The sequence below is a fragment of the Hyposmocoma kahamanoa genome, unplaced genomic scaffold (genome assembly GCF_003589595.1).
Source record: "Hyposmocoma kahamanoa isolate Upper Pololo Valley unplaced genomic scaffold, ASM358959v1 92, whole genome shotgun sequence".
NCBI classification, from domain to species: Eukaryota; Metazoa; Arthropoda; class Insecta; order Lepidoptera; family Cosmopterigidae; genus Hyposmocoma; species Hyposmocoma kahamanoa.
The window spans coordinates 12,480,531-12,502,048 of NW_020654748.1; the positions used below are offsets into that span (position 1 = coordinate 12,480,531).

The 21,518-nt window shown below is 35.3% G+C and overlaps 2 protein-coding genes across 2 annotated transcripts in view; both read left to right on the forward strand.

Moving 5' to 3' along the window:
- Window positions 1–5,227, forward strand: part of LOC113236697 (dedicator of cytokinesis protein 3) — a 77,889-nt gene extending 72,662 nt beyond the window's left edge. Inside the window, exons 29-34 of the mRNA XM_026472857.1 lie at window positions 48–147; window positions 668–837; window positions 1,067–1,164; window positions 2,440–2,604; window positions 4,030–4,222; window positions 4,549–5,227. Of these exons, the coding sequence (XP_026328642.1) occupies window positions 48–147; window positions 668–837; window positions 1,067–1,164; window positions 2,440–2,604; window positions 4,030–4,199 (703 nt within the window). The 3' untranslated portion in view covers window positions 4,200–4,222; window positions 4,549–5,227. The remainder of the gene's footprint in view (window positions 1–47; window positions 148–667; window positions 838–1,066; window positions 1,165–2,439; window positions 2,605–4,029; window positions 4,223–4,548) is intronic.
- A 15,236-nt stretch (window positions 5,228–20,463) lies between these two features.
- Window positions 20,464–21,239, forward strand: LOC113236896 (ubiquitin carboxyl-terminal hydrolase-like). The gene has a single exon (XM_026473110.1). It carries the CDS (start codon window positions 20,475–20,477, stop codon window positions 21,162–21,164), a length of 690 nt encoding a protein of 229 aa, XP_026328895.1. The 5' UTR covers window positions 20,464–20,474; the 3' UTR covers window positions 21,165–21,239.
- The last annotated feature ends 279 nt before the right edge of the window (window positions 21,240–21,518 follow it).

The following is a 21,518-nucleotide window of genomic DNA, read 5'->3' on the forward strand; positions in this document are numbered from 1 at the left end:
GGAGGGGTCGATTTATTTTGTTGGTAACAATAACAATCGGTTTCCAGTACACCGTTGCCGCCTGTTCCGATGATGGATAAGCGATCACACAGCATACAACAAAACGACAGCTACTACGAGGATGGACATCTTTATAATAAACCGATTGTAAGTATAATGTTGATTTGATAAATTACCTTATCTCATAACTTTTAACAAGCTATTGAAAGGGCGGCAAGTACAAATTTTACTGACAACTCGAACATTGATGTCATAACTAACACCATAATTTCCAGTTTTGAACATAACTTGGCAGCGTTTTATATAATCTCTCTTATGACTTTGTATGACTGTCACTACTTGCACCAAACACTGGCATAAAACGTCTTTTGTTTTAGAAAAAACTGATTCTCATCGATCATTGGTACATTATCACATCAAATCTATATTAACTATTATTGAACATAGGTCACCTATATCCCACAATCTGTTTTTTTTTTAATATAAATTAAGATATTAGTATAGCGAACGCGCTTCAAGCAGGCCAAGTTTAATTTTATTTTGGACACTAAATAATCAAACTCAATAACATTTTGTAGAAACAGTAAAGGACAGAAATAATATTACCTAATTCCTAACTCGCTTGAGTTACCTTAATGGCAAATTTTTATTGCTTTCAAAATTTCAGTATTCTATCGAAGACGCAGTAGACCAGCAAAGTATAATGACGACAAGTCTCCCGATCAACGATAGCCGTGAATGTAACGATGACATGATCAAGTCTGCACCGCCTCTGCCCTTACGACCGAAGTCAGGCGACCCAAGGAGTCCTACTAGACCACCTATGGATAAGTACAGGTAAATCACGTAAACACATCACACAATATCATCACATCTATCTATAAATAGTAAAGGTAGCTACCATTCCTAATGATTTGTGAATGCAATTGAAAACACGTTCTTTTTATGATGCCAATATTTTAGGCCATCTCAAGTAATGTAAACACTCTAAACATCGATGGACTTGACGCGAAAAGCACAATCGAACGAATTTTAGTCACTTAATTTCCACTACATTTACTTATAGAGACGCAATCGATGGAGAAGTAATTGAGACGCGAAGACACAGCCGGCTATCGTGGAGCGAACCTGGAGATGCGCCACCGCTTCCGCCCAGAGTCACAGGTATAATTTGTATTTACTTATGTAGGTATAATAAGTTGGGTTCGGTTCTTAACCATAACCTAACCACCAAAGTTGCCAGCTTATCGGTATTCTACTTGGATAGATCACGGAGAGTGTGCGATGGAATTGCAGGATATAATTCCACTTTCTTCTTTCCATCATCGGGGGATAAGACGTAGGCTGGGGTACCACCACTGTGTTGTGAATATTCCAATGATTCCAAAGAAGCGTTTTAATCCACTTTTATATGGTGAACAGCTTTTTAGCTGTTACCATACCAAAGCATATCAAGGTATGCGTGTGAAAGTGGGGTTCCCAGCCTGCAGACCTGTTCGCTGAACGGTATAACTTGGGCCTTTTCAAGACGAGAATGAATAGGCGTTAGTTAGGTGCGCATGCTCCATCAACCTCATCGTCACTTTCCATCAAATGAGAGGTTAAATGCACACTTTTTTTTTTAAATAACAAAAGATCACCCCACTTCGATGGTTTAAATTAGTTACATTTACAGTCGGATATAATTCATTTTTAGTCATTGAAGCTATTTTGTTACAATTATTAATACAAAGACCAAACACTCAGAATAATTTTTATTTCGATCTGGCCGGATTCGAACCGACGTCTTCTGGCATACCGTGCCAGACGCTATAGCAACTAAGCCGAACGAACCAGCGGACCTCACGAATTTTTCTATGTGCTTGTTGTCGTATCTTTGTATTTGGTATTTCAACTACTTTTTTTTAGCCGAGAAATCCATGAAAGTATTTCGTCACCTAGTCCGATACCTTTACAACTCCCAGCCCCGGCAAGAGATGTCGCTATTCACTGTAGGTATTTAAATTTTTTATCGAATTGATATTGAATTATTTTTTATGTGAAATTACTCCACTAGTTTGTTATAATTATTAATACAAAGATCAAACAGTCAGAAAAAATTCTTCGATCCGGCCGGATTCTATACCAACTATTGAAGCTATTTTTTCAACGCGAAGGGCATAGTACTGAAAAGTCCTATTTTTTATTATTAGTTAGTCATGGAATCTAACACTTTCGTTAAAGGACTGTATGAGGTAATTACGACATGATTAACGATGCGTCCTAATGAATCGTTGGTCATGTCATAATTACCTCTTTTATTATGACTTTTAAGATTGTCTTAATTACCTCAAATAGTCCTTTACCGAAAGTGCTATATTGCATTATTAGCTGAGCCACTTCTGAAGGTATTCTTTTCGTATAAAATGTGAAGATAAAGGTTTGTCTCTACTTCCACAGGAGATAAACGCGGGACGTGGAACGAGCCCCCGCCAGTCATACCTCGCCGCGCAGCGCGTAATGTGGACACACCCGAGGACCGCCGCGGCAACGACACACGCGACTCCGGCGTCAGCGAGGACCACAGCTACACCAATGCCGACGAACATCGTCATCAGCATAACGGTAACTTATCATCAACATTACCAGCTTACAAGCTGTCCGCTCACGCTCACGCGATACATGCAGCCGTAGACGCATACCACACCTAGAGGTGCCGGTGATGTTTTTATACCGATTTATCGGATATCGAAGTTATAACAGGTAAAAGAACTAATATTAATTGCTATTTCGGTAACTACTCTAGCAAACCATAAAGTTTTTAATGCCTGGGTCTGTCAATTAAAAAAAATAAACAACTTCAAAGATACGTCACGACAATCGTCTGTGTTATTGTTTGGGCTGGTGACTTCGGTGTTTATTTATTGAAAACATACCGTAAGTAGCGTTTTTTAAGTTTACCCTGAATATAAATGTTTATAAACTATAAGGAGTAATTTCATGGTAAACGTTATAACCACTCAAACGGAATATTATCATATTTATCCAAGTACACCAAAAATTTCATTAGTGCTTTTTAAGTGCAGGATTTGCGGTATATTACTGCATTTTATTTGAGATGTTTTTGTTGGTAATACGGAGGGTATTTATTTAGCAATGCAGAATAATAATTTTTATTTATAAAAACTGTATATAAACTGAATGCTTTTCTAATTTGCGAAACCAAATAGCCGCTATTTTGCGGTAGGAAGAGCGCATCGCGTGAGCGGTTATTAACAGCTTAATTATATTAACCACTACACTCACCAACCCATTTTTGCGTCCCACTGCTGGGCACGGGTCACTTCTCAAGCGAAGTTTTAGACCATGGTCCGCCACGCTGAACCAATGCGGGTTGGAACTTCACATGTTTTCCGAGGGCTGTGAACCGTCGACGTATAGGTTTCATCACGATGTTTTCGTTCACCGAAAATGTCATGGTAAATTTCAAATTAAATTTCCACTCATAAAACCTCAGGCGTGCGATCCCGGATTTCAACCCACGGCCTCTAGACTAGGGTCTCTTCAAACATCCTTCTTTCGCTTTTGCTATGAGATATTTTCGACTTGTCTGTCGAACATAACAAATGTTCTAGAAAATGTTGCTCTATCTGGGCCAACACTTCTCCAGCTGGTTGTATGAAGCAGCTCGAAACTCTTCCTCTCAAGTAAAAAAGACAGTGAAAGAGATACGAAATTCTACCATAAAAAGTACACAAGCATTCTAAATATAAAACTAATTTAAAGAGCGCTTTGGGTCCTGACACTAGAGACGCCAACACTGATTTATTTCTTCAAAAAATATAAGTTTACAGCTGAAATCAAAATGAATGGTATTTAAATTACAAACGCTTTGGATTTTTTTAATTAATTGGGAAAAAAAAGAACATATTAATTGAAAAATTCTTGGAACTCGCAGTGTGAGAAATTCGTTGAGCAAAGAAGCTCAAAGTTATTGTTATTGTGTTTGCGTTCACGTTGATGTTTTTAACTAATTACGTATTGTTCCAGATTTCGACCTGTCGGTAGACTCGCTCCGCTACGAAGAAATAATCTCTATAATGTCAGAACCACTGCGGGTAGACGAACACGAAATGCCTCCGCCCATCCCGCCGAAGGGCCTAGGCCATATCAACAGTTTCGACTCCGAACATCACGAGAACGGAGATTCGCATTGCTAAATTGTATAATTGATCTTGATTGATACTGAGGTAGCTGCGCGGTGCGACAGTTTACGTAACATTTATGTCTTACGTATGCACACGGGAGAATTTCAACAAGATTTTTCCGAGATTATTCAATAACAAGTTAATTGAAAAAGTGCCAAATATCTTCTCTATTCATGTCAATTATCAGTGAAATAGTTTTCTTTTTTATTAATCGTTTTACATAATAGCAATTGAATAATTTGGTAGGCACTTTTTGCAATCAACTTGCTATTAAAATAGCGTCAAAAAAATCTTGTAATTATCCCGTGAGCAGAGTGGCATAACTGTTACGTAAACTGTCACGACTCCCGCAACGCGCAGCTACCTCAAGAACCGACTCAGTTAAACGGTAGGTCATAGTAATGTTCTGTTTATCCCAATGATAACTGAGTGTGAAGTGTATGTACTTGTGAGATGTCGTTCGGCACACCGATATGTCATACATACAAATAGTCCTGCCCAGTTGGTGGTAGTTGTTATGCAAAGGTACATATGAACATCAATTACGATATTGGCAATGCATGGCACAATATGCTATTGAATAATTATTATTTACGGACGTTACATCAAAAGGCGTTACATAGGGCCTGAAAAAACTACAGTAACAATTCATTCGAACAACATTTCGCTATTTTAAACGCCTGTCAAAACATTTTGACAAAGAACGCAAGATCTGTTGTATTCCATTTTATAAGGCAATTGAGTGTAGCTTTTAGAACTTGTAACTGCGTTATGTTGTAAATTTTAACTTTTAGCCAATATATGGCTAAAGGTTTACATAACCCATTTTATTTTAATAAGGACTACCATGTGGTCATGGAATACAGCTTTTAATTATTAACAAAAGCCTGTCACAGGTAAGCATTTTATGGCCGCTATTGGTGGTATATAAATACTATTAATCGTATATTTTTCGGCAGGTCCTACGATCACGTTATCCATAAAATGTACGTTAGTTAGGAAATTGGATAACTGCCGGCAATTTAATCAAAGTTGGATAGGAGTATTAATATTTATATTATAAGAATTATTTTAATAGGCGTGCATATCATTTTAGTTTTAGGATTCTTTGCTTGGACGCATTTTACAATTAATTTCCGTATATCGGGGCCATAAAGAGGTGATAGCGTTTAAATATGATTTAAAGTATATTTAATTGAAAAAAAAAGTGAAATCAATGAATTTGTTTCTTATTTAAAGAAAAATCTAAATGGAATTAAAGTCTTAAACCAGGGGGTCTAGTCTCGTTCTTCGAATAAAGCTTCATACTTGGCATTGTCTTTGAATGTTGTCGAGTATGACTTATTTTACTGTAATTGTTTCTTTCGGACAGATGTCGGATGGAGAACGAGAGTACAAGGCCAGGAGTTAATTTAATTATAATATATACTCATATTATTTGAAATTTATTTATGTATATTTTTTGTTCTGAATTTTTATTTTTTGAACCGAAATTAGTATTTTTTGGATTATAAGTTTTAGAATTGTATAATATGTGATAATTATTTATGCTATTCAATTGATTCCTATAGTACAAGTATTAAAAGTATAGAATAAATCTCTTCCGTTATTACAACAGTTTGAGTGGAATGATTTTATACTTCAACTGGCATCTATGATATACTTACATGTTATGTGTTTTATAAAATATTTTGTATACTTTTGTCCAGATTTTTAACATAAATGATTTTAATTGACAAACTAATTTATGTCTAATTTGGCAGTATATACGTATGTAATTTTAGTAATACTTAAGAAACATAAATGTCTCAAGTCTGATATTGTTAGTTGTTTCTACTTTATGCTCTTATAGTGCTTGACTTATCTAAATTAATGAAAACTTTCTTATTTCTAGTGTTTGGACACCCATGTTGTCACAATAAGTGTCACATGTATATTATAACAAAACAGTATCAGGTACACGTAATGTTAAATATATTTACTAAATGCGGAATAAATAGCAGATAACCTACTCTGGTTATGTATAACATGCGCTACGTTGTTATCATCGTTTTGCTTTTTTTTATGAATCTAAGTTATAGGACACGTCGTGCGTCTGGTGGTAACATCGAGTATATAAGCAGAAATAGAGACAGTAAGGGCCATCCATCCCTAGCAACTCATCGGTAAAATGGTACTGATATCACTTTAAAATATCAACTCTCCTTTACGCTGAAATCACAAATTAGAAAGCTGAAGTTGTACAGCGCTAACGGGTCAGTTGACGTACGTCTCCGTATATTCCAAAAATATTCTGTATTTATTGTAATAAAGATAATATCTCTTACTATGGGGGGCTAGACCATTCGGTTCTTTGGGAACAAAAACAGCAAAACATCTAATTACAAAACAAATGGAATCACATTTAATCGCTAATTAAATATAAAATTATGTAATTTTTAAATTATCGTCCATTATAGCAAAGCTCAAGTTAAGCTGGTCGTATTGAAGTGAAACCATTTATGACACCCTGTCAATAAAATGCGCAGTTGTCATCGTAATGATATGGCAGAATCTTAGAGGATGGAAAAAAATAAAGGAAAGGAGCTGCCCTAAGTACAGAATAAACGTGCATATCTAAACAAAAATTTAATGCTACAAATGGCGGATTTCTTTAGTGTTGTACCATAATCTATCGATAAGTCATTATCGACATGCAAATGTATGGCTTGAATGTTGAAACTGTTAAAATAGTAATTTTTAGTGTTACAGTTGTCAGGGGGAAAAATCGGAAACGAGTGGATAAAATTATCATGAACTGAGAATGCCTAGTAAATGAGTCTTGTTGAATCTAAATTAAATATGAAATTATTTATCAATAAACCTAATAATAATGCATTATCATGTAATCTCGTTACATTTAAAGTTCTGTTAAAATTTGACTCTTCAAAATGAAGATGGTCTTTGATCCAATGTTTGTATTCCGCAGTCCTATGATTTCCAATCATTCTTTTTTCATTTGTAGGCAAACTTGAAATAGTAAAAATAATAATAATAAAATAATAAAAACCTCGTAGTGAATTATTTTAATAACAGAATATCTATAATATGTACGCTTCCAAGAACAACACTATCTCAAAATAATCGTTAGCAACAATCATCAAAATATACAAACAAACAGGCAATCTGAAGAATCCAAACCACAATTTGGCAAGCTTTATGACGACGACGAATTTTTATTAATACTTAATTGTTCTCACTGTCAATATTTTTGTCGATTTTATTACAATTCATGTGAATAATTCAATAAAACACTTGGAAAAACATTTGTTTCGACATTTGCTGTACTTCTCTTTGACAACCGTATCATGTACCTCATGTACTGCGAAATGGACATGGTGGGCATTTAAGATGACGTTACGTATTTTCGATTTCCGTGTTTGACACAGACCAATGTAATGCTATCTCTTTTGGCTTAAGACGGCGCGCAATAGTTAAACAAAGAAAATGACATGTTTATGTTTTCCACGTCGAAATGCATCATGAACATATAACGTTTGATTTATATATGTCAACATAACATGTCCTTTGGTTTCCATAGTCTAAGAGCAGAATAGTTTGTTTATGACATTTCGTCTCTTATTTCTGTTATATACACGATGGGTTGTAAGTTCAACGCACACTATGGTAAAAACATTTAGCCACAAAATCAAAACTACAGTAGTGTGCAAAAAATTACCAGCAATAGGTTTCGAACCAAAATGTTGTTGGTTCGAAACCTATTACAATTACTATTGAACGATTTTCATTAGACCTTAAATACTTTTGGTATAATAAAGCCGCATGTAACCATACGTTAAAAGTCCTTTTATCTTCAGAAAACCAAAAAAGTAATACGAACTACATGAAACAAATTATGTATATGTGGAATTTTATAACTCCTATTTAGATACCTAAATGTTATTATTTTGTAGATGTGGCCTTATTATATCAAGGATGCGATATATCTGGAGTATTTTAAGTTTATCATCCGGGAATTTACAAATCGAGAGCATAACACGTTGAAAGTTGCACTATTTTTAACTTTTTAAGGGTCTCTATCTTCTTCACTGTTATATATTGTAACATGTGTGTTATTTACTGAGTGTTCAAAGTTATATCTTATTTTTGTCATTGAGTAAGGCAAATTTATTTTATCGGTTTTATTTATATCGATCGATCTCACTTCGGTCTTATTGACTGACATAAACTTTGCTACCAGGTATAAATTTATACCCGTATACAATTATTTTTTTCTACAAGAAAGATTAAAGTAAGCAGTTCGAAGATTGCAATATATTTGACTCAACATTTTGTATAGCTTCAATGAACTGTTGATATAAAACAGAAATTTATTTTTTTGATATTCAAATAACACCAGAGATGTAAATGGTTATCGTCAGTGGTGGAGGGATACTCCAGTCCCTTTTCAGCAAGACGTAGTAATTAACTTGTAGGACGCCATTAAGTGTGACGTCACAAACTGCCACCTACCTCTCTCTCTTTAAATACCTGTTTCAATTTTATTTATACGACTCTCAGTTCTTTTTTATATTTCATTATTAATTTATAGGAAATTAAAATTTTTATTTCCAATAGGGTATGTAACTCTACAATGAAATTGTTCATTTAAATTGGTAATTGTCTAACATGGGAAAACTGGTAATGAACCTGTAGGCATCAACTGTCTTGTTATCCCTTTAAAATATATTTTTGACTCAGTGCGTCTCGCTAGTCAAAAAAACCGCGAAAAAAGAATAATCTGCTGTGCCATACTTGACAGAACCGACTACGAGAAAAGCTGTTATTTTTTTCGTGATTTAAGAATCCCTGTAATATAAATTGATTGATTTCGTATACTAAACATGGCCTTAAAGGAATGTAAGCTAATAAAGTAGAACCTTATATTAATAAAAACCGTCAACTACTGTACGGAGCCAATACCTTTCGAGTACAAAATGAATGCATCGACTAGGCAGCAAATATAGCAAAGTATACAGGGTGACAAGTTAGTTTTGGACTCTCGCCATTTTGTTGCAATAATTTCTTCTACAAAAGTCAATACTGTTTCAGGGTTCAAAAATAACCTGTAAACCCATGTGTAGTTCCCTAACGCAACAATTTACAAGTCTCTCCAACCAAGTGATATTTTCAAAAGTAATATAGTTAATTATAGCTTTTAAGATATAGCGTAAGTTCACATTTCCAACGAACAATTTTGATATTACATCGTGTCTATTTATCTATATATATTACCGTGTTATATGTATATATATTCTAAATATCTACTGAACGCTAAACAGAAACGTAAGAGTTATATTTCTCTAAAAATTATTCAGATGCTATCTCGAAAATAAATCGTAGAAAAAGAGAAACAGATAAGGTAATTCGTTGCAAATATAAATGGGTGACACAATAATAATTCGCTTGGAATAAATTAAAAATCGAAATTTTTAGAACTTAACCTGGCGCAATTGTGGTTAAATAAATTTAGACAAATAACATTTGAAAACAAACTTTGTGAATAAAAATGTTCTTTATAAAATGAAATGATAAATGGCCAGATTATCGGAGGTAATTTTGTGATTATCACGTTTTTTTTTCCAAAAAAGTTTATAACCGTTTGTGTAGTCAGGAAACGCAACCCTTTCATTCAAATTATTGTCCACATATTTGATGACATAAATGACATCAAAACGTAGTGAATTTCGAGGTATCATCAAGTATAGATAGAGGGTTGGGCAAAATACTTGTTATATCTTATTAAGAATATCAATCACGAAATACTTTCTTTCGTTACCAGTGAAGCACAATGAACTGTCGGATTACTCCATCTTCAAAAAAGTCACCGCATAATAAAAAAAATGCTCCCACATCTAAATGTTTACCTACGTAACTATCTCATTCATTTCTACATATCTCTGCGACTTATTTACATTTTGTATTTTACAATTTTCTAATGTTGACGTATTTGTAAGTCTGATAACTTTTTGTAAAAGTAATAGAATTCTATATGTTACGATGTAATATCGCTTAATATATAAACGCAGTCTATATTATAAATTCAACTATTACGGCAAGTTTAAATTATCTACATTTTTTTAAAAATAAACGATTTCTAAATGCTTTTAACAAAAAAATAGTTATTAGATAATTAACTAAAGAATTTGGAATTTCTATAAATAGTTTTCATACTAAAATTTTTACATAATTTTTTTCTAGTAATTTTTTAATAGTGTCTTGCTATACAATAATAAAATCGAGTTACCTATGTTTGTATGGTTTTGACTGATATACTGTAGTTTTAATATGAATTTATAATTATAACATAATTATTTCAGTATCTTAATGTTTTTTATGTTAATGTTATATTACAATGTATAAATATTATGTTGTACATAATACACAAAAATAGGACCTTCCTCGAGTATTGTCGCAAGAATATTTGACCCATGTCACCACACAAGCTTTTGAAAAGACGATTGTGCCTGAGATATCGTAAGAATATAATAAGATTATGCGCCACACAATTACATGAATTATCTGGCAGTATGCCGCATAGGGCGTCGATATCGTCGCTTTAGGCTACAAATTCGCAACTGTGGTGCGTTCAGCGGGGCGTTGAAGGTTTCCGTGTACATTGTGTCTTGTGTTGGATACACGATACGTGCAAACCCACGAAATGTACGCGCAAACCTTGAACGCTCCGTTAGCGTCCAGTTACGCGACGCGAAAGTATTCGCGCGGCCGCCTAGCGGTGACCGCCCAGTTACCACGGTTTCATGTACATTATAATAATAATAACGCGCACACACTCATAGCCCCGCACCAGGGAATCCCTGTGTCGCGGGTGCCATGGATACACACATAGACAACGACAAATTACACCCAAACTCACGAGAGAAATAAATGTAGACCATACAAATATTTCTCCCGGCTCCGGAATCGAACCCAGGACCTCTGCGTGGCAGTCCGGTATGGTAACCGTTCGGCCACGGAGGCAGCAATGGCATGTAATCTGAATTCTATTTACAAAGCAAACAACTTTTAAATTCCTCGGCACAATACACCCGCGCGGTCACCGCGTAGACCAAAGACTAGCCAGCCTCACCCGCGCGCCCGACACGCTTATTTAAGTTGAAACGTAAAAGCTAAATAAATAGAGCGTATTTTGTCATGACAGTTAGATGCGCGCGGTCGCTGCGCGGCGGCAATGCGGTCTCCGCGTGGCAGCCGTGTGGCTTGAGCGCGATGAAATTCGAGTCGAATAAACGTGTCCTTAGACTGAAAACCTCAATTACACAATTTGACATAGGTTGTTTTTACTGTTTTGTTACACTTTAAGTTTGAGACCGTGTAGAATGAAAAAAAAAGTGTTACAAAATCAACAATTGTTCCATTTTGTGGTCTACTAATCGGACTGATACATAAAGATGCAAAGTATTCATAATAACAATATGGTTGTAATTAACAAAATAGTGTAAAATGGGATTTGCATAGGACTGCGAATTCCCTGGTTTGAGACCTGGTAACTGGTGTGATTGGCTGGCGCATAATTATTATTATTAACTGAACTATGAAATAATACGTTTGAATTTAATTCAAGTTAACAATACAATCATGCACTACAGTGAAACTACAAAAACTCCCAAGCTTTGACTTTAGAAAATGAAATTTACTATTTTTTGAAGTAGAAATTTCAAGGTGGATCCTAATATGTTTTGTGTCCTTCGTATATTCTCATTCTGATTACATTAGCATTAGTTGTATTACACCTTTGTGAACATACATACCAAATACTTATTCGGCTATTTTTATATTAATGAATGTATTCTAAATAAAATTGTACTGTCTTTAAATTAATTTTAGTGTGATATTCGTCAATGCATGGCTCAAAGCATTCTTCACTGTTTGTGTATTTGATATTTGAAATCTATTTTAAATTGAACTACAGGGGAATAAGTAAATCGACTGACTTCTTAATAAAAAGTGTAGTAAATATGTAAAAAAAATGTATTTATTATAACATATAAACGTGATTTATTTTTTTAATTGTAAAAAAATGTTCTTCAAATTTCATTTGAGATTCTAGATATCGCACCCCTCATGGAATTGCTCCATTAGATATAGAAAAATAAAAGCCACATCCTCTCCTCATTTTTCTGTATCTAATAGAGCAATAAACATGTTTGACGTAATTCCACTTATGCCATTCTTCCATGAGGCTACGTAGTACAAAAACTTGCTTTTGTAGACTGAAAAACTACATTAAAGCAATGTCTAAGTGTAGTTTGATCATCGTCGAAATAATTATTCCTCGTAGTTTTATTTCAAATGGCACAAAATGATGAAACTATCCGAGTTTCATCTAGATTTAGTCCGATAGATGGCCAAATGAAATTGTCCAGTACAAAGCGTAGGAATTATATTAAAGAGTATAGTGTAAAATAGTGAAGAAATGTAGCCAGTTCTAATTCGAAATGTGTATGTAAAGTGGACGAAATAAATATTTAGATGGAAGCATGAATTTCTCCTCTTATTTGAAACTTTCTTTCCTGTCAGTAAATTATTAGGCCTAATTATATACTGCTACGCAACGGAATGGAAGTGGAATTTTGTAACCATAGAGTAATTAACTTTATGTCAATTGTATTACCTACAAATTAGATCATTATCATCATCATTTTCAGCCCTGTATTATCCAATGCTGGGAATGGGCCTCCTTTTGCTCCTGCCTACTTTCCGGTCCAGGTCTTGCAAAGTCGTCTAAAATCGATTTTTTACATCGAATTTTTCACGATTTTGGGCAGAAATGGGTAAAAACCCGGGTGACTTGACTGGGTACGAGCCAAAAAATAGGACACGGGTCTTTTGTAGAATTCTCGCGGAGTCTTGGGAATTCCCGCGGTTACCGTATATTATACACATAATGTCGTTTATTCTGTATACAATTTTACCACAAAATTCCGATTTACGTCCATTTAAATTGACCTTTTGTGCTCTGTTATGTATTGCCGTTGAATAAAAGATATATGGTATATATAACATTCCCGTGTACCTACTATATTTTATATTACACTCAGCTACACATTAAGTAATAATTAATTGCCTCTTTTTAACTAATAATTGTAAGGTACAAATTGCAACAAATAATTTTCTATACACATTTGAAATAGGTTCACAGAAAATATCATAAATATAGATATTCAAACTTGCCTTCCAACCTCAACCACGCAACTTATTGCATCAAACGAAAGCTGTCAAAGTCGTCGACTACAATATTTACAAAGGATTTCAAAATAATGAACGGTCTCGCGGGTAATTGAAGGTAGTCGCCGCTGACACCCGACCACGCCCTCTCTGAGCACTCATATGACTAACATGCATGAGCATAACTAGAGGGATAGATGTGAAGATACACAAGTAATGTGAATGAGTATCATTATGGGACTTGGGAAGTATCGCCATTTCCTTAGAGACTCTTGTACAAACCTGTTTAGTTGTAATCAATGCTATGTTAGACGTTTTAATTTTCAATATTATTATTATTAATAGTTCAAATATATATAATATCCTTTGTCTCGCCTTATGGAATTGGGCTATCGGGACGTATTATATGGTTGCATTCATTGACTTATTGAACCAAAATGATGTTTGAATTTAACTTGCGAAATTTATCTTTCAATCGTATAAGAAATGGTTTGATTAGCTCAATATTTACTTCCTTATTCCATCTTTTTCCCCGCACATACCTTACTCGCGCGCAAGAGCGAGACAACGTCACCCAGTGATGACACCTAGCGGACGAAAATGTCTGTTGAAATTTGGCCTTTCGAATGCAATGGCAACGCGCACAACTGCCTATGCTAATTACTGTTAAAAATTATAGTGAAAACATACTAAACTGGAAACTAAAGTGAACGCACGTTTGAAGTGAACCTCGTTTCGCTCGCTCGGCTGCTTTTTCATATACTAACCTAACCTACTAAATGGAGGGTGCAACCAAGCAACCAACATTTATTAGATATATACCAAAAGATATACTGGTTATAAATGTCATCAATCGTAAAATGACCAACAATAAAAAAAGAGGATCAAATATTATTTTTAATACCAAATATTAATTTAGTATGCTTAAACATAATGATAGTGTTACCTTGAATGCAGTTCATTTATAATTTATCCATAGATCAACTAATATAGACGGAACAATTAATATAATATCCAACTTAAAAAAAATATAGTATTTTATAAAAGTGCTCATTTGCAATACATCAATTATATCTTTGAGGATCAAATAATTATTACCCCTAAAGTATATGGTAGTTTATTTCATAATCATGACTAACCATATACGGCCCTTCCTCTTGCTTACCTACTTCTTTTTATAAGTGTTTGGGGCAATCCATCTGGATTGCCCTAAACACTTATAAAAAAAATTTATCTTTATATCGATACAGTTTGCGAAAAATTTATCACAAGATCTGTATACCATGTGTAGGTAAAGTCCTGATAGCTCTTCGATAGCTCCGCCTCCGGGCGCCCTTAATGGAGGTACATACATGTTTGACAAAACGCGACAGCTTAATAAGAGGGAGTCTCATACAGGCTAATACAGCCCATACGTGGTCAATTAGTGGCTTTACTCATTAGATGCAAATGTGTTAAATGATATCAAATTTAATATCATCTATTTGTTCACCAAGACAACACGGTGCCAAATTTATGTGGTCGATTCCCGGGCCAGGAGAAATATTTGTATGGCCTACATTTATTTCTCTCGTGAGTTTGAGTGTAATTTGTGGTTGTCTATGTGTGTGTCCATGGCACCCGCGACACAGGGTTTCCCTAGTGCGGGGCTATGTTGAGTGTGTGCGTATTTCATTTTATGATAGGTACCAAGTGGCGGGACGACCAAGTCGTGCGCCTGGTGGTAAGCGACACACCTATCCATAACAGTTGCAGTGCCACTTATAGCTTTATATCGCAAAGATCTTAGGGGCACTGCCATTGCACTGATTCCTATTTGAATTAATATCGGGGCCCAGCTACATTAGTTATTGGTCCTGTGAAGATCACTGGTATACCAACCGGTAGACGCCACTTTGGGCACAAGCTGAAAACCAGTGGTATTGCAAAATGGGCTTTGCGTCGTAGGTATAGTTAAGTTACGTTCCATAAGACAAAATCATACTCACACAACAGTATAAAGGGCACATTGACGTTTATAGGATTTGTAGTAGTATTGCAACGAAACATCCCTATTTTCGGCCAGAGGCGTGGCCGAATAGCCGAATATTTGGCCTGATTAAACACGTACGAAAATTGGCACGAAAAGTACCACTTATGAACTTTTAGCTATGATAAATAGTTTTGTACAAAGAAACAAATAATCTCAGTACAGAGTACTAAAAAAACTGACCCCAAAAGTACGTGGAATTACATCTATTTGACAAATTTTGTTGAAATATCCCCTAGTTCGCCACTGCACAGGACTTGACACAGGAGATAATAAAAATCGGTTCTCACTACTCAAAGCATATTGAGAGAAAAACGCCTTGAATTGGAGAATAGCAAAACCAACCACTGAAATAATTGCTCCTTACGTACAATTTAGGCGCTATTTATTAAATTGAATGTTCATGCGTCATCACCCACCCTTAGAGATGGATGATTTTCTCCAAAATAAAACAGGACCACTATGGAGGTACCCTCTTTCCAACAAAAAAGAATCATAAAAATCTGTTCACAAATACCGGAGTTATCGCGTAACATACATACAAAAAAAACATAAAGTCGAATTGAGAACCTCCTCCTTTTTTGACGTCGGTTAAAAAGTACTTTAATTTTCAAATTTATATTTTAAGTTTATGATTTTATGACGTAATGAAGAAAGTAATTGTTTATTTCACTTCAGCTTGATTAACTTTTGGAAACATAATTTTATTTCTGATATGATATGATGATGTTCATTTTAACTTTTGACCTCTTAGAAAAATAGCTTGGAATGTGACCTTTGATCGTTTAGATAAAAAAGCGAAAAATCGAGATTTTCGCGAACTTACTATTAGGTATGTTCAGCATTTATAAAAGTTACATGATAATTTACTGATTGTAATGTGAATTTCTTTCTTATTTCTTCCACCCAGTTTTTAACAATATTTATTATATATATACATATATTGGCTAAATAAGCAAATTACCTAATAGTAACCGAATATTCGTTGCAACTCTAATTTGTAACTTTAAGTACGTAATAAGAACTATTCAATATAGTGCCATCTAGTGCTGAATAACGGAACTTCAAATGCAAATAGTTCATATACTGTTTGTAGAAACAGATATATTATGATCACAGAACAATAAATACTGTAAAAGTACTTAGTGGGCATGGTACGTGTTCCAACAGTAACGCGGAGTTCCACGTACTTGAGCTCAGTCCGCCATTTTCGCGGCGCAATAATTATTAGTAAGTTTAAAGGAAAACGGGAGCAGATCCCCAGCAGTCGAGCTGTGACATATGCGAATTGGATCTGTTACAGCTTATAATTTTGATCATTAATTTCTTCTGTATAAGTTTTAATAATAATAACGCATATATATGTACTGTACGCAATAAATGTTTCTTTTTTTGTTATAAACTTTAGCAAAAAAGTTTGTCTAGTAAATGTTATAATCACTTGCTTAGTTGTGAAATTAGAATACCTCACTGACAGCGAAAGTGAGTTTAATTTACAAGGTAGCTGTAGCAGCTGTCAAACTCTGGACTGCAATTTGGATATCGACTGTGACGAGTAAAGACATGTGACACTATTGGTCAATACATGTTTTAAGTAGGTAGTCACCAGCAATTCTGCTATGTAAACCCACATACTCTTTACGTGCGGGGTTAAATTTTTTTTTATTCATTTAAAACTATTTCCATTTTAATTAATTACATAACTCTGAAGTAGTGAATCTTTACATTTTAAGGGTCGTATTGTAGAACTCTATTCAATGCTCAAGTCAGGATTACAATTGAAACACAAGCACTGGAAATACGACCCTAATGGCAGGGACTTGAATATGATTTCGAGTGCTTTAAACCATACTCAAATCCTGACTTGAGCATTGAGTAGAGTTCTGGAATACGACCCTTAGATAACTCCCGAGTGAGACGCTCAAGGTCGCTTGACAATGCCATTGCAGTACAATAAAGGAAACAGGTTCTAAACATTTAAAAGAACAAAAATAACCAAAAAAAGAACATGCAGATTTTAAATTGTTTGTTACAATTTATTTAAGTAATTATATTTATTGATTTCTATGACCGTTGGACACTGTCGCCTTCCCATTACTGTGAATGAAATATCGTTTTATTAAGGTTTTCAATTGTTTTTTTTTTTTGTTGTGACGAAGGAGGCAGTACGCTCACCTTCCTTCTTTTCCCGCTGTAGTGAGCCTTGGGGACAGGAGACGGGGGACCCTATCACCAAGTCTGAGGGTGCCCTTATGTTAATCCCGGGGCACTCTCTGAAGGCTGGGTTCCGCTCACGCGGACCATCCAAGGAGTTTGTGTGGTATGCATAAGCGAATCTAGTGGCGCCTCCTTATGGCGGTGGGGGTTAGTAGCTGGGTTTTAGTGTGTATACGGGCTACGGCTCGGTAGTCACATATAAGAAAAAAAGGAAGAAACTTAACCGGTCACAGTTCCCCCGAGCCGAGCGGTATGCGTAACGCATTTTCCAGCGAAAAAAGAAAGGTCGGCTGATTTGTTCAGGGGGTTTTCCCTTTATATGTGTGGTCATGCACACCGTGATGTGATATGACCACACATATCATGATGAAATTTATTTCAGTTTTTTGTGAAGATATTCACTAGTTTATTACAATTATTAATACAAAGATCAAACACAAAGAAGCATCCCTTCGACCTGGCAGGATTCGAACCTGCGTCTGTGCCAAATCAAGGCCACTATATTTCTATTTAAAATAACATTAATTACTCATTAATAATGTAATAAGCAAGTTGTCAAAAATACAACCAAAATAAAGAGTCAAAGCAAATAATGTTTATTTCATAGGTAAGCAAATTACACTTGAAATCGTCATACAGATTAAACCCTATTGCTCGTTCAAAGTAATATAGGTATACTTATATACTTTTTAGTCGATTGAAGGCATCCGGTCTGCATCAAGTGCAAAACGCCGATTGATAGAATAGAAATCCGACAACAGCCGAAAGACGATGATTGCCAAAAGATGTGCGGCAGTTTAAAAAAAATAAAAGTAAGGAAACTTATGATTTTTTTATGATACTAAGTGACCGGCTGTCCATAACAGCTGAAGTGGCGCTCAGATATTTAAATGTCAAAGATCTGAGGGGCACTACCACTGCGACCGTCACCCTGAGACGTAAGTTGAAAAGTCCCATGTGCCTGTAATTTCGCCAGCACCCTCATCCTTCAAAACCGAAACGCAGTACATTATTTCTTAGCGGCAGGAACAGGTAAGGTGGCTGTACTTCCTTGGACAAACAATTTACAACGAGCTGTAGTGCCGCGCTTAGTTAAGATCTATTCAAAATACAACATCAATTCATTCAATGTATATTTTACATTAATGAAGTCATAAGTACAATTACAGTGAATAATTGCTTTAGCACTTCAAAATACTCATGATTCTAGAGTTATGTCTTAATGCAACACAGACAAGGTACTCTCAGTTTGTACACTTACAGCGATTATAAAAGCGTAGAATTAAATATTAGGTAGTATTTTATTACAGTAGGGGAGACCGGGGCTGGTAGTTCCAGGGGTAAGTTGTTCTCACAGCAATAACTTTGTAACGAAAATATGTAGCAATATATGTGAAGCGCGTCGTTAAAGCGTCAGGTGATGCGTCTTGTCGGCAGCCATTTCAGTTACTCCGGCGACGACGTGTGGCTATGTGGGTGGAGCTGTCAAAATATCACGTAAGTAAATATTTTCTTATTTAAATTTTTTGGTATATCTTTGTTTATTATGGGCCGATTCATACGTAACTTTTCTAAATTGTAGTGACATTAGTAAGGAATCTTACTGTTTGAGTATTTTTTTGATTGATTCTATTACTTTGCCGGTATGTCAGTCTTCGTATAAAAAACTACAAATGGGCTCATGTCAAATATTTAAATAAGATGATAGAGTTACTAATGTGTCTCTCAACTGTGATTCAGATGAAGAAATGAGCGATGAATAGTATTACTGATGAATAAAAATGTAATTGTTTTTTTTTTAAGTTACTTGTGCATAATATAAAGATTACATACAAACAATTATAAAAAAAGGTGGTTTTATTTAAGGAAATCTTTGTTATTCTGTCATAATCTAGGCGGAATAATTTGCCTCAAAGGCGGAACAACGCGCCCCAAAGCGGGGCTAAATGTTCCGCTCCGAAATTTGTCAAAAATTTGCCTCTATGAAAAAGACTATTGAGATATTAGTAGAAGTGACTAATTAATAGTACATTAGAAAAAGCGATAAACATTTGTTCAATATTTCCACATGTTGAAAATCAAATCTTTCATTTTCAGTATGAAACTTCAACTTATTTGAAAATCGAAACGTTCAGCCCCGCTCTCCCCTAATCGGTTCTTTACAATGCTGCACTTCATTTTGCATGTCCTAAATTTCTGTACTAACATAGCAAAAGGCCGCCTATTGCATTATTAACTTACAATTTTTGTAGTTGTGTTACTGTTCTGTATTGCCACTGTAATTTAATGTGCGGTAAAGAATATTTCATTCACTCATTCATGCCACAAATACTTTTTTCTCAATAAACTTGAATTACTGTGAATTAATACTCTTTGATCAAAGAGTGCGTGCTTAAAAGAGCCACAACACACCTGCGGATAGGTAGCAATTAATAACAATTACACTTCCATATGCCAATAATGATAACGATAATGCAATAATAGACGCACTGAACATTTGACTTCACATCATATGTGGATTATCCTTTGACCATTTCATGTTTAACCTTCTTTCGATCTGCATAACTTGTCTTAATTTTTATAATACTTTCATAATGTGAGAAAACTTAAGCAACGTAATTTTGATATTTGAAATTTATTCTTCTTAAAATCTTTTTGGAAAAGTTTGAAAAATCGGAAAAGTAAATTTTTTTCTTGTCAACTTGAATTATCTTGTCAGCAAAGTCAATTCAAGTAAATATTACAAAGAAGAACACTTGGTAGTTCATTTTGTTTGCCGTATCCTTTTAAAATCGTCAAGATCCAGCACAACAATGGCTGTCGCTCTTCCTATGGAATCAAACCCCGAAACCATGAGTAAGTATCTGCACTATCTAGGAGTCTCTGACAAATGGCGTATGGTGGACGTCATCGGGTTGGAAGGTGAAGCGCTGTCCTGGGTACCGCGGCCCGTACTTGCTGTGATCCTCCTGTTCCCTATGTCGGATGCTTATGAAAAACACCGAGCCACTCAAGAAATCGAGTTTGAGAAAAAGAAGGAACAAACACCAATAGATATCTTTCACCTGAAACAAGTTATGAGCGATATTTGTGGTACCGTGGCTTTAGTTCACAGCATCGCCAACAATACGCATAAGATTGACTTGAAAGAAGACGGGCTTTTGCAAAAATATTTGGATAACGCCAAGGGATTAGATTCAGCAGCGAAAGGAGCTCTGCTGGAGAATACGACAGCTCTTTTCAATGTCTACAAGGAGATTGTTGCTTCTGAAACTACCGGCGGCGGGCATGAAGAGGAACCCGTTAGCAACCACTTTGTAACCTTTGTCCACAAAGATGGAAAATTGTACGAGTTGGATGGACGCAAAACTATGCCTATCGGTCACGGACCTTCGACTCCCGAAACTCTGCTCGAGGATGCCGCTAAGGTCTGCCGTGAATTTATTGAAAGAGAGTCTGGCAATATTTGCTTCAATGTTGTCGCTCTTGTTCCGGCGGAGTGACGACTTGATTAATTTACTCATTATTAATGCTATAACCTTTCTGTTATTGTTAGGATTTATTAATTAATAAACGTTACAAGAATAGAAGTTGCACTTTATTCATGAAAAATAATACTTATGCGATATAATAAAACAATCGCGTAGCCATGACGTGACGAAGTTGCAGAGGGGCGTCACGCGAAGCCGCCGCGAGCTACTACGAAAAATGGTGTTCATTAATTCTGTTCATTAGAGGATACCAGAAAATTCAGTCAGCGTGCACCGCACGAACATCGATTTAAGTCTTTAATTCAAAATTAATCTCCTCGTTCTCAACAAATCGCCTCTCGATGTCCGATGCGCCCCACGTCTCAA

Excerpts from the sequence above, each read along its gene's own strand:
- LOC113236896 (XM_026473110.1), top strand. The coding sequence starts at position 20,475 with ATGGCTGTCGCTCTTCCTATGGAATCAAACCCCGAAACCATGAGTAAG.